At 39.8% G+C, this 18,052-nt stretch overlaps 1 protein-coding gene across 1 annotated transcript in view; it reads right to left on the bottom strand.

The window, feature by feature from the left end:
- LOC124605428 (aspartate aminotransferase, cytoplasmic-like) overlaps positions 1-18,052 on the bottom strand; it is a 56,196-nt gene that overhangs the window by 14,303 nt on the left and 23,841 nt on the right. Inside the window, exons 2-5 of the mRNA XM_047137087.1 lie at positions 17,500-17,681; positions 7,211-7,319; positions 6,344-6,561; positions 1,143-1,293 (exon numbers count right to left, since the gene is read on the bottom strand). Of these exons, the coding sequence (XP_046993043.1) occupies positions 1,143-1,293; positions 6,344-6,561; positions 7,211-7,319; positions 17,500-17,681 (660 nt within the window). The remainder of the gene's footprint in view (positions 1-1,142; positions 1,294-6,343; positions 6,562-7,210; positions 7,320-17,499; positions 17,682-18,052) is intronic.

Genomic DNA, 18,052 nt, shown 5'->3' with positions numbered 1-18,052 from the left:
ACTAGGACTGGACCTACCCCATAACCATCAGCATTGGTGAAGAGCCATATTGTATTCATCACACTAAATTGAAATGCGTTTGTCTTTTACGGCTTGACAAATGTTTTTGTGAACTCTGCTTTCATTTGCATAAATCTTAAAGTCTAATAAAAAGTTATTAAAGTAGCAATAGAATCCATGGAGTAATGGTGCATGGATACAACAGTTTCAGCAAGTAGAAAAGGTGTCTGTGGTTTGTTCAAATGCTTTGAGAGCAAAAAAGGAAACTGTTAATTATGAATAATATTGAAGTCAAATGTCGACAAACTCTAACAGATAATACCAATCATATATGACAAAGGCTAGTATAAAGTTGATGATTGTCTCTGGGATTAATATCATAAAATTTGGAGATTAACAAGGCCATTGTTCACACCATGGTTCCAAAAGCAGTGTGCAATCAGGAAAAATGTTTCCAATTTATGCCACAGGAGCTAAATGACTAGCAGAAAACTGCACAGGTGGTACTCACTGGAGATTTCACTGGTAATAGTGACAAAGATCTTTACTGCAATCCGCATTCACAAAGTACAGAGCCTGATGCTACCAGTTATGCCTGGAGTAAGATAGGCAACATAGTTACATCAGGAACAGGGAAAAAGAAAAGGAAGGGAGGGAGGCATGTGAAGAGAATGTTTTTATCAATTAAAAAAGGAGCCTTTGACATATCCAGCAACACCAAAAACATATCAATGAACATGCATCATTTGGTGATGTACATAGATTTCTAATAGCTAATTCAGTTTATTTTGTTTTTATCTTATGTTCTGTTACATCATGAAGATGAGGTCAGACTGGGGCTACTAGTGTCATATTGATTTACCGGGTACCTAAAGTGTAAACTACCAGTCACAAATTTTAACTTCAGTTCAATTGAAACAGTAATTTATTGTGACCTTTCTATTGTTATTCGCTTTCTTAATTTCATTAGTCAATTCTTTATTTTTTAACTGTTCACCCTCATTCATTCATTCCTCTGATTGCACTGACAGCTTCAGATAAATGAGGAAGTATAGATCATGCATTTTGCTCAGTATATCTGTATCTAAGAAATATTTCAAACTGGTGTGTCAGCAGGAATGTTAGAAACTGGTATAACTTACCATATAACCCACAGTTCTTAGAAAAAGACTGTGCAGAGAAAAATTCAATGCCTCTTTCAGCGAAGCGTCTGACAGCCCAGGCATCTTCATCAATATCTCCAGAAGCTAGCCCCTGATAAGCAATGTCAAAAAATGGGAACAGCCTTCGTTCCTGGAAAAGTAATTTCAGTGGCTAATTAATTTCATGGCCTTGACAGTTACTGCAGCAAAAAATGTGCAGAAGTAATACAAACACTTAAATCTGCTATCTTGATCATGGAAGCTAAAGATTGCAACAGACAACAACAGAAGAGAAGGTTCTAAGCTAGACACACCACATTACAATTGTGGTTTTTTTGTATAATGTAAATTAAATATTATCTTTTCTTAATATTTGTGCCTTACCTCAGTACCAATTGCTTTTTTATTGTTTCTTATTAATTTGTCCATTACTCTATCACTGCTGTCGCTCATTGTTAGTGTTATTAATAGTACACTCTCTTTTTATTCTGACTGTTTTGCTTTTAATACTATTACATGCAGATTATTCTAGGCCTTTTCAGCAAGGGTTCCATTTCCTATTACCACTCTGTTATCCCATGACTGATGCAAACACTGCTGACCTTGGCCACAAAACCTTCCTTCTACCAGAAACTACCTGAATCTCCTTTGCTTCCTGGAGTTCTCCCATATCAACACATTCCTTATGCTCCATGCTGTTGTAAGCACTGACTGAATCAGAAGTATCCACCAGCAGTGTCCTTGCATGAGCTACAACTGAATGCGCCACCTCCATGTTGTACATGCAAATGTCCAACATCAGCCAGCTCATCTCTATGAGCGCCATCGTATATTCCAAGACAGCCATCCATGTAATATTTCATTGGAGACCTGGCTCAAAGCAAGACTTTTCACTAGTTCTAAGGCATGACGTAACAAATGAAGAGCTGAAGTAGGTGCACACTTACACTCTGATTTATCACCTACTTTGCTAAACACATACAAAGGTAATGAAGATTTATAGAGAACAAACCCATAATACAGGGTTATTACAAATCACTGAAGCGATTTCACAGCTCTACAATAACTTTATTATTTGAGATGTTTTCACAATGCTTTGCACACACATGCAAAAACTCAAAAAGTTTTTTTAGGCATTCACAGATGTTCGATATGTGCCCCTTTAGTGATTCGGCAGACATCAAGCCGATAATCAAGTTCCTCCCACACTCGGTGCAGCATGTCCCCATCAATGAGTTCAAAAGCATCATTGATGCAAGCTCGCAGTTTTGGCACGTTTCTTGGTAGAGGAGGTTTAAACACTGAATCTTTCACATAACCCTACAGAAAGAAATCGCATGGGGTTAATTCGGGAGAGCGTGAAGGCCATGACATGAATTGCTGATCATGATCTCCACCACGACCGATCCATCGGTTTTCCGATCTCCTGTTTAAGAAATGCCGAATATCATGATGGAAGTGCGGTGAAGCACCATCCTATGGTACGTTTAGCTCCCTGCTTGCTTTATTCGTCGACTTCCGCGGGCTACGCGTGAAACTTGCCCGCACGCGTTCAACCGTTCCTTCGCTCACTGCAGGCCAACCCATTGATTTCCCCTTATAGAGGCATCCAGAAGGTTTAAACTGCGCATACCATTGCCGAATGGAGTTAGCAGTTGGTGGATATTTGTTGAACTTCGTCCTGAAGTGTCGTTGCACTGTTATGACTGACTGATGTGAGTGCATTTCAAGCACGACATACGCTTTCTCGGCTCCTGTCGCCATTTTGTCTCACTGCGCTCTCGAGTGCTCTGGCGGCAGAAACCTGAAGTGCGGCTTCAGCCAAACAAAATGAGTTTTTCTACGTATCTGTAGTGTGTCGTGACCATATGTCAATGAATGGAGCTACAGTGAATTTATGAAATCGCTTCAACAATTTGTTATAGCCCTGTAGAAAGTGCCAAATATGTGTCCTGTACAACCTCCTAAAGTAGGCAGGTTTGCCTCATTCCTTGTCAAGTCTCAAATAGACATTTAAGCATATAGTTGCAGCTGGTGACATCAACATAAATTTTCTATACAACAGTCCTTCCAGTGTGAAATTTAACTGTTTGCTATTTTCTTCAAACATTTTTTTTCAGCATTATTTGAATTTGTGTCTGTCCATGACACAACCTGTAGTCACACCCTCATATGTAGAATTACAATGAAATCCTCGAACAGAATAATTTGTGCCTCATCAATATCTGCACCTGGTATGAGTTCAGTCTCATGGTGTATTCACTAGAATGTCCCAGGAAGAAGCCACAAATGACTACACATGGAGGCTTGAAACACATTAATTTATCTGAATTTGCAATTGAGGTGCAAGAAATTATCCAACAACAGACAGAGATGAGTTGCACAATGGAAAGACCTGCATGATCTTGGTATAGTTAGAGTCAAAGCTGCAGCTGATAACCATTGTCCCAGCTGAAGAACTGAATCAGTACTTCACACTACCTACCATTTCAATTGAACCACAAAGGAAACAAAGACTTATTGATTACGTCATGGGCATTAACAACGGTCATCACAAAAATTCTGTCTAAAGCATGTTTCATGCAAAACCATTAAAAAATCTATCAGGCATATCAGATCAGCATCTGTTGAACACTGTGCCATCATAGTTCAGATGTTGAAGCTTACTATTGACCCACTATTGTCCACTACAACAGTTATCATAAACCACTTCTTAACCACAGATGTTTTCCCTCAAGCATGCCTAGAAATTGCATTTCCACAGCAGCCTTTGACTGACAGTTTATTTCCATTCTTCTAGCACTGTCGAGTACCTTAGTCTATGACCAGTTAAAAAACTACCTAACTGCCAACGATTTAGTAGAAGAACACCAATCAGATTTGCGTTAACATCTCAGCACAACAACTGCCTTAATAAAGGTAACAGGTGACCTGAAGCTTGGCATGGATGCACATGAGGCAACTGTCATGTGCTTCTTAGACTTCAGAAAACCCTTTCACACTGTCAAGTTCAACATTTTGGTTGCCAAACTTAGCAGCCTAAATTTGTCACTAAGTCAAGTGCAATGGTTCTGCTCATACCTGACATTTAGCCAGCATTGCGTCTTGTTCAGCACTACAAAGTCACATTGGGGACAGGTAGTATCAGACATCCCCAAGGGTTAGGTACTAGGTCCTATACTCTTTTCATTTATGTCAATGATGTGTCATTAGTTTTGTCCTGTGCGTATCATTTGTATCCTGATAACCTGCAATTGTATCTTAAGTGCAAAATGAATAAACTTGAAAAATGGCATCGAGAATTTCAGTACAGACCTCTGTGTGCTATGCATGTGGACATGGAACATAGGGTTAAAATTCAACCCATCTAAAATCCGAGCAGTCCTGTTTGGTCATTCTAGGCTCATGAGCGTAATACGTCAGGAATCTATACCACATTTAATCCTAAATGGAACAAATATCAACTTCTCTCCCTCAGCAAAAGTCTGGGATCAATAATAGATGAAAATTTAAATTGGATTTAGCATATAGCAACAACAGACAAGCATCTCTCCTTACCCCCAAAGAAATATATATAAAGCTCTTCGCTTTTGAATTGGAAAGGAAATTTTTACAGGCCTTATACTTTCAATTACAGCAACATTATCCTGCAAGGTCTTTTTCAGGAAAGCTTAATTTGGCTGGAACATCTGGGCTTGAAATTTCTGTCTCGTTTGACCCTTTGATCAAATTTCAACATCATATGCACACCTATCCTGGCTGAATGCAGTCTGACTCCTCTACTGCCTTAACAGTGTTCACTGTACCTCATAACTCCCCTCGTCTGTAATTCCCTAGTCTGAACTACATGGAAGAAGCACTCGCCTCCAGAGAAAAATCCTTTATCTCCTATTCCATCACTCAACCACTCTCTGAGAGTCATTTCCAATAACAGAAACATCACTCTGGAATAACCTTCCTTATTATATGAGAGAGCTGAAAAACATCTTCAGTTTCAGAACATAGTTAATGAAATATTTACTGAAGCTTCAATAATGTCTACCTTTGTCTGGCACACATTCATTACCTAATTACTTTCTTCTTTCAAACTAGATTTTTTTCTCATTTAACGGTGCTACTAGCTGGTGCAGTCTAAATAAATTTCTCTCCCTCAGAATCTGCTTTATCAAAATATATCAATTTTGTACATTTGTAAATATTTTTGTGTCAGTCACTATCATCATTATCACTATTACTATTAGAGGCAGCAGCAGCAGGAGAAATACTGACATTAACATCATTAGTTCTTAGCCAATACTATTTATTCACATTGTCTCTAAAACCTTCAAAACATTTTTAACTATTAATGCTATTTTATTACTATTTTCTGTATTAAAATTAGTGTTATTTTGTAGATAACTGTGATGTAAAAAAATACTGTGTGTGTGAAACCATAGTCTAATGTAAGAGAGGATTTGAAGACCCTAAAGTGATTAGATTAAATAAATCAATAAAAATAGGTCATTCACAGCCCTGACAATGATAAAAATCAATAAAAGTTGACCATGTGAGATTCAGCTGCCTGATGGCCACATCTGCACTGCACCATTTCAGTACCAGCAGCTGATTAAATGTTGCAAAAGAACTAAAGTTATCACATGTGTGTCTTAGTACTATAACAAATACAACTGAACATTCTAAGTAATATGATTACTAGCCCACAATGCTTTGGAGAACTTCAGTCAGTTCCAAGTTTCATTGTCTCTTCTAGTTGTTGGGATATAATCTTTTTAGAATTTCTTTAGTGCTGACAGAAGCTCAACCTGCCTGAAGAAGATATGGATTGAAAACCAACAAAAAGCCATAATCAAAAATCTCTAACCTTTTACTGGCTGTTAGTCATCTAAGTTCCACATGATCCATATTTCAGCAAGGAAGACAATGAGGTAATGCCAAGATATTTAAAATACCTAAATTATTAAACTAAGCCTCTGAAAACAATTAGCTATGAGCTACAGTCACATACAGTGTTCTTGAAACTTGAACTTAGAAAAGAAACAAAACATCCTTTTGGAGTTACAAGCCAGCATACCTTTATGCTATTCTGTTTTATAGTTTTCCCTTCAGCTTTGTTTATGTATTTCAAAGAAAAAATTAATTTTACATTTAGTCCCTAGTTTCATTGGGATACATGTACTACAAATGTTTTGTGATTTATGTACCTCAATAATGTCAGCAATCCTGTCCCACTGCTCATGTGATGGGTCACAGCCAGTTGGATTGTGTGCACAGGGATGCAACACAACTACAGAGTCTGCAGGTGCACCTGAAAGATCTTCAATCAGACCTTCAAAGTCGAGTTTTCTGGTCTGTGTGTTCCAGTACCTATACTCCCTAACATCAGAAAATCCACCATGTGTAACAAGCCGGTAGTGGTTCTCTGAAAAATGGAAACGGTAATTCTGTATTATTACTTTCAGATGTCAAATTAATATATTGAGGGAAATTGTAGCATAATGTAAATAACTAAGGAATAGATATCACTAAGCAAATAGCAGAAGTTTTGCGTCATCAATAGGCACGTACAAAAGAGAATAGAATGAAAACATGCTTATACATGAAGGGGCACATGCTCCTTGTGTATGTGTGTGTGTGTGTGTGTGTGTGTGTGAATGTGTGTGTGTGTGTGTGTGTGAATGTGTGGTGTGTGTGTGTGTGTGTGTGTGTGTGTGTGTGTGTGTGTGTGTAGCTCATCAAAGGGTCTCTTCTGAAAGCTAGAAGTTTTTGGTCTCTTTTGTGTGTGTCTGTTAACAACTCTAACAACTCAACACTTCTTCTGTTTGGTGAGAGATTTAAAGTAAGCTAGAACAGCACTGCCTCATTAAATAAGCATTAATTTCCATTTTTCATTAAGCTGAATAATAAAAGCAATCTGCAACAAGAAGAATTGCAAATTTTAGGAAATATTCTAAAGAAACTTGACAACTTTGTTCTTCTTTATGCACATATTCTGCAAAGGATGTTTGAAAATAGATGTAAATGCAGTTTTTACATTAATAAATAAAGGTAGCCTTATAAGTAACACCTACCCCATGTCTCAAGTGGTATGAACACAGTCTTGTACTTCATTACTTTGCTGAGAAATTCAAATGCTATTCGAACACTGCCTGCTCCACTCAGACTCTGAATGCCAAAGACCTGTAAATATTCATGCAATTAAAGTTACCCATGTAATATCTAAGCAACTGACAGGTAAACAACTATTATCAAGCATTTCACTAACAGGTCCATGATTGAGATAGTTTTTATGTGCACATGGTGCTAGAATTAGCCATCTTGTTCTTAAGAGACGCCAAGTACTGTTATAAAGTTGTTCAACAGAAACATTGTCAGTCCAGTCAAATAAAGTAATAAACTGAGGATTATCAATTTTCTTTTATAGAGAGGGAGAGAGACACATCACTGTGACCTAAAGGTGGTGGTGGACAAGGGCACCCATTTTCAGGTGCAAGGGGAAGGGAGGGCCTGACCAGCTCTGCCCCCCCCCCCCCGCCAATTGCTTCTAGGGAAAGGAAAAAAATAGTGTAGACAGATGTTTTTCTTTCAAGAAAATTGTTTAAAAGTCAGTATTATGCAGATTTTTAACAGGGTTGATACTGAATCCATTTTTTATGGCAACTTACAAATCACAATTTGTCTTCCAAAATATTAAACGTAGTCCATACCAACAGGCCTTGCCTCTCTCCTACAAACTCTTTATTGTATGTGCACAATTGGTGTTGGATAGATAAGGAGAGAGAAAGAATGCAGTTCACTATTTGTTTGGGACACTCATCACTATGCATAGCAGTAACCTTTGGAGTGTCTCAAGGTACTGTGAGTGAATAATTGTCTAGACTTCACATGTGGAGCAGTATCCATATGTTAAAGTGGCTTATTGTACTAGTAACATTCTAGCATATTTATATTTAAAATATAATCTCACTAAGAGCAGGGATATTTCCTTCTGCAGTTACATGTTTGCTTCTTTCACATACAGTCCCTTTACTGATATTTATATCCTACCCAAAAGATAGAGTGCATTTTTTACACAAACACAACAGCATTCAAGTGGTTACCATAGCACATTAGCGCCTTATGTCATTACTCTATAGTTTGAGTGTGATTTACATAGACTATTGCTCTTAGTTGTAATTGGAGTGGTGGGAATGGTAGGTGCCATCACATTGAGTTATGTCAGAAGAGCAAGTTGGCAAACTGAAGTTTGTCCCAAAGAACCTCTAGAAGGTCATTCAACATAGAATTTTATGTTTTTATTTATTTGTTTTTAATTGTGAATCTTACAAGTCTATGATGAATTCAGAAGTGGTTTAGGGCTGCCATATCTTGTGCAATGTCTTTATTCTATGGTAAAATACAGTAGAGGCCACTTTTTTGATTTGTTTGATATTTATGTATTCCATTCTCTGTATGTTTCTTTCTGTGTGAAGGGTCAGACACGTTGCTGGTCTTGGCAAACTTTACAAAAGCATGACCTCTGCCATTTGTGGCGCCACATCCCAAAATACACACTGAAGGATCGCCCTTTGGTTTTCGCCCTACTTTTTCAGTTAAATCTTCCGTTATAATCTAAGGAACATGTGCTAAAAATTTTGAAGATTTTCCATGAACAGAAACTGAATCGCTCGTTGTTGAAAGGCACTAAGTCCACATTTTTGACAAATTCATTTTAGCGTGATATTCCGTTCTAATAGGAAAGATGCATGTTCTGGTGTTGAAAGGAACCGTGTCCTGCTATCGCAAGCGCCTTTAACACAGTCGGCAGATTAGTCATTCCATGTTGAAAGGAACTTAGTTCTGCAGTTAGTGCGTTTCAACACGGAACGTCTATCAGCGCCAGAAATGCTGGTATGTTTCAGTTGTCAAGACTGGCGTGCTTTTTTGTTTTGTTTGCGTGGATATTGAGTATTGTTGACGATATATCGTATGTGGTTGTTGTGCTGTGCATATCGTTTTCCTGCTGTGTTCATAAACGTATTTTCATTATGGATAATGAAGTTATGGCAGGAAAGAAACGTCAACGCAAAGAAGAAAATTATGTCAGGAAGAAAGTAAAGCGATCCAGGGTTAAGGGTACTGCTTATACTGGCTATGCAAGAAATGGAGTTCCTCTGAAAAGTATCAGAACTCCATGCCGGTATGACAGAAATTATCGTTTTCACTTAAATATTATCTGTCCAACCATATCACTTCCATAAAAGGGATTCGAATGATTACTAATGCTGAAGTTATGATTACTTAATTGATGTCTGAAACTATTTTACCTAGGTAACTTATGGGTTTGTGTTAGGTGCAAACGACAATGCTTCAAAAATGGCTCTAAGCACCATGGGACTTAACATCTGAGATCATCAGTCCCCTAGACTTAGAACTACTTAACCCTAACTAACCTTAGGACGTCACACACATCCGTGCCCGAGGCAGGATTCGAACCTGCGACCGTAGCAGCCGTGTGCTTCCGGACTGAAGCGCCTAGAACCACTCACCCACGGCAGCCGGCAATGTTTCAATAAATTGCAAGAAGAAGAGAGCTGGAGATATTAGTACTTTTTACGGTTACGAAACCAAAAATGAACAAGATATCCACCTACAGAGACTTATTGAATGGCATCCCATTAAACGGCAAAGACCGAGGGCCGTTAATCAAAACGGAGAATAAGAGAAAGTAGTACGTAACTCTGCATATACATATTACGTAAAGTGAATTTTATCCATAGTGGTTGCTGTTGAACTCCGTGACTGTTCCTTTAATTTCCGTTACCAGTCACAATAAAAGATTATTTATTCATCACATGACCGATTTTTGGCTTGTGCCCATCCTCAGGTGTTTACACATTCATGTACATGTTTACCATATATTGCTGAAGATCACTGTATAAATACAAAAAAAAAAATACTTGCTGGTGGCTAAACAGATACAAGTGGCAAGCAGCATTTGTCGAAAATATATCTGTACTTACATAAAGATGATGCTTCATTATTATAATTACGCTGTGGTGATAGTCTTTCCACTTAGTTGCACATTTGTTATCATTTTCACGTCCATATTTCAGTTGTATAAAGTTTAGCTGCAAATTTCACTATTACAGTTTTAGACAAATGCTACCTTGTCATTTACAATTGTTCCACATGTATCTATTTAGGCACTAGCAAATAATTTTTTGTATTTATACAGTGATCTCCAGCAATATAAACATTTACATGAATGTATAAACACCTGAGGGTGGGCACAATCCCGAAATCGGCCATGTGACGAATAAATAATCTTTTATTGAAACTGGGAGCGGATATTTTTCTACAACATATTACGTAATTAGACACCAGGAGCGTCTGCAGGCATGTAGGAATGCATTCATTAGCTTATATGGTATAACGCAGAAGCGTGTACTCAGGATTGCTAAGCTGCTGGCAAAAGATGAAACCCCAGTAGACAAGAGAGGATTTAATAAGAAGGCGCATACTATATTACATGAAATCTGGCCTGAAATTCGGGACCATATTTTCAGGTTTCTTGTTAAAACATCTAATTATGGGAGAAAAGAAGTAAAGTACATGGATGCAAAGCTGAACTTTAAAAAATACATGAATTATTTTGTGAGGATTACCCTAATCTTAAATTAAAATATGCATTTTATGTTAATTATTTCAACAAGAACTTTGACTATAGATTCGGTAGACCCCAAATAGATATGTTCAGCACCTGTGAAGAACTTCAAGTCAACGAGAAGTCTCCGCACTTATCGCAAAATATTAAATTAGCAGCGGGAAGTGAACTAAGTATTCACATGCTCAAAAGTCGCAAATTTTATTCCTGTATGAAAGCATGTTCAGAATAATGTCAGCCCAGCGATACAGTCTGTGTTGCCTTGGAGTTCATGCAAAATTTACCTCTACCTCATATACCAGTTCAGGAAATATTCTACCTAAGGCAGCTATGGGTGCACGTATTTACTATACACAACCTCAAGGACAATAGTTCCATAGTATACATGTATCAATGAGGGTCAGGCCAAGAACGGGGCGAATGAGGTGTGTACATTCATATTGTACTACCTCATCAACGAGATTAAACCAAGCACGAAGAAACCACACATGTAACCTGATGCATGTCCAGGCCAAAATAGGAATCATTCAGTTATTCGTTTCTGCATGGGTTTGGTCGAAGATAAATGATTCGAGGAAATTATTCAGCGCTTCCCTATAAGAGGTTATTCCTTCCTGCCTTGCTATAGAGGTTTTGGTGTTTTCAAGAAAAAAATTAAGTGCTGCGACAGAATGTACACACCAAAATACTTTTGTACAATCATTGCTAAAGCAAAAAGAGCTGTTATTGTACAAATGGTGGAAGGAGCTAATATCATTGATGTGGACACTTGGTGGCCTAAGCATTACAGAAAAACAACACCAAGTGATGAATCAGTAGGGAAGAACATTCCTAGAAGAGCCAAAGTGCAGTTTGCTCCAGCATCATTCTCCGAGTTCCACTGCTCTGCAGATCATCCTGGGAGAGTGGTTGCTTGTCCCTTCATTGGGAGCGTTGTCCATCACAAATTCTATTTGCCTCAGGCTGGACCAAGAAATGCACCGCTTATGAACCACTTGAGAAGGGCCTACGAAGAATGAAGAGTTCCAATCAAATCAACGAAACATTCAGTCTCGAGAAGGTTCATCGTTATGTCACGACTTGCGAGGCGAGTAAAGCATTCTTTGATGAAATACTAGAATGGCCTTGTCAGTGAAAATGCATTACCTACTTTTCCTAACAGTATGACTTGTTACCCTATCAGTTTTGTTGTGCAATACCTACGACTATGCACCAGCTGTTTTATCAATAATAGGGTTGCATTCCACCAAAGAAAATTATAAACAATTCCGTGTGTTGTATGAAAAAATAATATTGCATTTATGTTACCTTTTAATTTAATACTTTATATGCAGATATTCATTTGGAAATAAAGCGATAAACAAAGATTATGAATGTTACTGCCCCCTTACAGGTTCTGTTCGTTCCGTGTTGAAAGGAACCAAGTCCAGTTACGTATTTTGTCAATAAAATCGTTAGTAACATCACTAGCAGAAAAATTTTGGTTGTATTATAATGGTGCGTGTGTGTGTGCGTGTGTGTGTGTGTGTGTGTGTGTGTGTGTGTGTGTGTGTTTGTGTGTGTGTGTGCGTACTTTAGACGTACAAACAATTGTGTCTCATACTACATTACAAAATTAGAAAGAGATTTTTTTGTGTTTCTCAAAACTGTAAAGGTTGGACTTAGTGCCTTTCAACAATGAGCGATTCAATTACAGAAGTGGCCATCACCACAGTTGGTACTTCTGGTACATGAAAATCATGGTTTTTCGGGTTATCTTGATAGCGAATACACATTTTCGAAAACAGGAAAATGGCCTTTGTAGGTGAATGTTTAAAGAATGTGCAGTTACATTTTGAGCCATTTGGTATCATTAGCTATTTAGCTAATTGAAGCCCACTGTGAAAAAGCGGGAAAAACTGATTTTGCGGTTTTCTACATAAGTACGGCAACTTTGAACCTCTGGATCTCGGTAACGGGTAATGATATTCTCCGAGAATATTATCTTAAGAACATATTGTAAAAATTTAGGTGATTTGCTATGAATAGAACTTATAGAAGTTTTCGTCTCCATAAGTGGTACTTTTCGTACCCAAAAAATCATGGTTTTTCGGGGTTTTCTCAGGAACCACCCATGGTGCTTTTATAAGCCTCTGAATGTCCTCTCTAGGTACACCTAATGCAAAATAAGCAGCCGATTGGTCAATTTGCCTGGGATAGAGGAAGTGTAATGTTTGAATTATGAGCATAACTACAGCATGCCCGTTCTTCTGACAGGTGTACAAGTGGTCATTTGGCCAAGGGCTATCTATTGCACTTCTTACCTCTGTGATCAATAGACACCAAGATATGATCCCCTGAAAAAATCGCATTTTCACGCGCGGCTTTCTGGGACATACTGGTACCGTGCACTGTCGTGACCGATGAAGCAGAATGTTATAAGCAATGTGGTAGTGTTGCTACAGGTTCACCCTTGTTACCAATAGCATGTGACATTTTTACGGAACATTCTGAACAACAGGCGCTAAGTGATGCGCCACTAAAGTCTTCTTGTTGGGTTCGCTTTGTGGATGACACGTTTATTAAAAAGCACGCAGCAAAGAAGAACTTCACGGATTCCACAATTTCTTAACTGAGGTGTAATCCAATGTTAACTTCGCCTTTGAGGTAGAGAGTGAGATCAGTCTCCGTGCCTAGACGTGTTGATATATAGATGATCTGACAACACTCCAACACACAGCATGTATAGAAGCCTATTAACACAAATAGGTATTTAAATACGAATTCACACCCCCACGCAGTACAGAAGCAAATAGGGGGTCAATACACAGTCTTCACGTGCCTTCCATATCAGTGACAATAACAGCCTAGAATCGGAGTTGGTTATCTTAAAGAAGACATGAAGGCCAACGCCTACGATGGTTTGTCCATAGGCAGGGCTTCCGAACGAAATATTAATTAAGCCAATAAGAAGGACGAGAGCCCGTCTTTTCATTCTGTTTTCTGGGGTTAGTGAGCGCACCCGCAGAATTCTGCGAAATAAGGTACACAGAACAGTCGGAATAAAACACGAGACCTTTTCTGTCGCAAAACGGACGCTCCCAATTATCTCCACTCTGCTTGAATCTATGAAATGACGTGTGGCTGTGCCAGAGTGTACGTAGGCGAAACGGATGGGACTATAAAAGAATGTGTTAAAGGACAGAAATGCCACACACGATTAAAGCTAAGTGTGAAATATGCAGTAGCGGAACACCAGAACTGCGACCGCAACATTGATTTCAACAACATACGTGTACTGGTAAAGCAAACCAACATTTATGGAAGAAAAGTCTGAGAAGTAATTGTGATTTCACAGAGCGAATGTAACTTTGATATAGGAGACGGCTACGGGCTTCCGGCATCGTAGCTTCCCGCCATCAGGGAAGTGAACACACGGTCGCGATGCGAGAGCAGTACAGACAACGTTCAGCTCTGCCCATTTCGCTTCTATTCAATGACCATAGCCCACCATTAGCCGCCGGGGGAACTTTACACAGTAAATCTTCTTCAGCATAAGCGCGGGAAAACTTTCCTATCCAGTGACGAATTGCTCACATAGGTAGCCGCTCGAATTGTATCTAGTAACTCCACTTCTTCAGCATAAACACTGGTAAATCCCTTTTAAAAGAGAAAGAAACACTATTACAGTGTTCAGCTAACCGTGTGCACCGCAGTATCCTCAAATGGACCCCGCAGATGGGTCGAAAGGTCGATCATGTAGAAGAAAGATGATATAGCCTGGCAACCTATAAGATTTTACCTTCAATGATTTCACTTTGTTGACACATTTCAGATAAACATAGAACATCCTATTTAAGGTGATAGAATTCCTACCCCAAATCCACTAATCTATTTGCGCATCCAAATTTATGTTGTTTGTAACCCCCAGATATAAAGTACCTTAAGAAATTGGGTTACAAAGGTTCATATTAAAATCCTTTTAGGCAAACTTTGTGGAGCAACAAAAGCAGCTGGTTATTTTCGATTATCTGAAGTCATTGCCAGACTTCAGTTTGGGATCAATAGAAGTTTCAATGGCAAAAAAACCGGTGTGAAATCTTATGGGACTCAACTGCTAAGGTCATCAGTCCCTAAGCTTACACACTACTTAACCTAAATTTTCCTAAGGACAAACACATACACCCATGCCCGAGGGAGGACTCGAACCTCCTCTGGGTCCAGCCGCACGGTCTATGACTGCAGCGCCCATAGACCGCTCGGCTAATCCCGCGCGGCGTTTCAATGGCATTAAATTTGTCAATGCCGCAGATGAACAATGGCAGTAGGTACCATCGTCTTCCATTATCAGACTAACACAGTCACCTCGGCCAGTTCACAGACATTTTAGTGACAGGAGGCTCGGTCATGCCTGTTTTTTGCTTGAGCACACTGTTGTACATCATGAGAAAAGGCAGTAAACGGAAGAATATGGGAGGGACTTTGAGAAGTTAGTCTAAGTAGTGGGTATTGGTATTTATGAATGGAAGTTGAAGCAGAGTAGTCACAGGGCAATTTGCATGACGTCCCAGGTCTTTGAAGATGTCACATTTACCCACTATCATCATAAGGCACTGTCTACAAGTTATTTTATCTATTGGACAGCATCCCTCTTTTATCATCCAGCAAGTTGTAATTATAAAAGTGATCATAAGCTGTTTTTCTAAACAGAACTTTCTACCAAATGCTCCTTCCTCTTACAACTAATAAGCACTGATGTGTACACAGGTACAGCTGGAACAGAGAAGTACACCTTGCAGTTGATACATAGAACTAGGGAATTGTATTGTTTGTTCGGTTTCCACACTGTACGTGTTTTACAAAAACATTTTTATTTATGTCAGTGGTCTTTGGTAGAAGTGTTATTAACACTGAACAAGAAAAATTAGCTGCATGGTTATAAAAACATCGGTGTGGGCAATCACTAGTAGATCCTGAAAGTCTCCCTGGGTTTTCTTCCGGATCCTAAAATCAACATGATTCACTACTTCGGCGATCCATTTGTCTACTATCTTCAGGAGCACGGTGCTGCTGCTGTCTCCCGCTGGAAACTCCTACCAAGTTCGCAAATCCTCGCCCTGTATGGGCCTCTGTACCGTACACTACTCATGCGCCACCCATCACAGCTGCTGCTTGTGTGAATTCCCAAGGGGCTAAACTGCTGAGCGAGCGGTTCTAGGCGCTACAGTCTGGAACCGCGCGACCGCTACGGTCGCAGGTTCGAATCCCGCCTCGGGCATGGATGTATGTGATGTCCTTAGGTTAGTTAGGTTTAAGTAGTTCTAAGTTCTAGGGGACTGATGACCTCAGCAGTTAAGTCCCATAGTGCTCTGAGCCATTTGAACCATAAACTGCTGAGGTCATCGGTCTTTGCTGCCCTCCAAGACCGGAAGTGTAGTGCCTCCCTTAGTCGAACACCGACAGCAACGATATATCGCATTGAGAGACTGTTTTCAAAGCTCGCCGCACCGAATAACGTTCTGTTTTGGTGCGGGACAGTAAAAGGTTCCACGTCCTGCTAAGAGGAAAATCTCTATTGATCAAAATGTCTGCCAGACTATTTTTAATTGCCTCTTTATAAACACTTGTCCAAAAATCGGAAGTGTTGACTTCAATTCAGTCTCACCAAATTTCATCCCGTGTCCCACGGTCAGGCAATGTTCTGCTACCGCCAATTTTTCCGGTTGTTGTAGGCTTGTAGGTTGGCGATGTTACACGCATCTGTCCTGAACTGAACGCATCGAACGACCGATGTAAGCTTTCCCACACAGACCCGGAATTTTTTGTATGATAGGCTTCCTAAGCCAGAAATCATTTTTCACAGACCCCTAATGTTGGAAGGTAGACGGAACACACACTTAATGTTAAAACTTTTTTAAATCCTTCCAATTTTAAACGATATACCCCCAGCGTAAGGGATAAAGGCCACAGATCTATGCTCCTCTTCGTACACTTCTGGAGGTGGTCCAAGCTCCATACGCCGACGTATCTTCTTATCACAGTATCCACTTTCCTTAAAAACAGCCATCAAATGTGCAAGTTCTTGGATAAAATTGTCGCTTTGGAAATGGTATAATGCTCTGCATACAAGAGTCCTGAGGACACCACTGCGTTGGTATGGTGGAGGGCAACCTTAGCATGCACATACCGTTTGGTGTGTATCGGCTTTCGAAAGACACTGTGTACCAGAGTATCATATTGCTTTTTATAAACCAAAACATCCAGAAATGGAAGCCTCTCATCATTTTCACTCTCCACGGTAAATTTAATAGTAGGATGAAAACAGCTGGAGTGGTCCAAAAACCTGTTGAGAGCGTCACGTCCATGAGGCCAGACGGAAAATGTATTATGTAATTATCTCCTGAAGCACCTTAATTGGAAAGCTGAAGTCCTGTTACAGTGTTCTACTAAGGTCGGCGCCACCTGTCCAGTCTTGGAGTGTGGCAATTGTGATGGGCGGCGCATGCAACACGTGTAGTGCGGACGACTATACAGGACAGCGATTTTTAACCTTGGCATCAGCTTTCAGCGGGAGTCAACAGCAGCGTTCTCCTGAAGATGGCGCACAGACGGATTGTCGGAATACTGAATCATGTTAATTTTTGGATCCGGCAGCGAACCCGAGGAGACTTTCAAGACTTACTACCCCAAGAAAACCTACACTGTCACACTAGTAGGTCCTGCATGCATACGCACCTTGCCCTGGTGTATGGCTGGGCTGTTGTCGCCCAGTAGCAGCTCGTTGGCACACCTGGTGAAGCGCTCGCAGCCCAGGAAGGGGAGGTACTCGTGGTTGAGAGTCGGGTCGTGAGCCAGCTGCTGCCTCACAGTGTACACCCATGGCATCACCCACGGCCGGCCCTCCTCTGTCCGGTACGCTGCAAATATGAGAGAACACTGTTTAACTAATGCTAACAATGCCAGTGCCTTGCTCTGCCACAGTAAAGTAGAAATACCACAAGTTAGCGTTACCGCCTCAGCAAGGTGTTGTATAATTACACACTTTTAAAGGGCGTGAGGGTAGTTTGTACGATAAGTCCCAGAAATGTTCTGTACCCTGTTTCAAGTAAAACAAAGTTGTCTAAGCAAATCTGTGCATCAGACAGATTCAGTCATGTACATGTTGAAGCTGTTCTTCGCACATCCATCTACAGATAGAATGGGGTAAACCAGCTGCCACTATTGTTTTAGTACGAATGAATCCTCCACTAACTCAGTATTTATTCAGCATGTAACCATGTTTACAGAA

This window comes from Schistocerca americana, chromosome 3 (genome assembly GCF_021461395.2).
Source record: "Schistocerca americana isolate TAMUIC-IGC-003095 chromosome 3, iqSchAmer2.1, whole genome shotgun sequence".
Lineage (NCBI taxonomy): Eukaryota > Metazoa > Arthropoda > Insecta > Orthoptera > Acrididae > Schistocerca > Schistocerca americana.
This window is presented reverse-complemented; position numbering and strand designations above follow the sequence as displayed.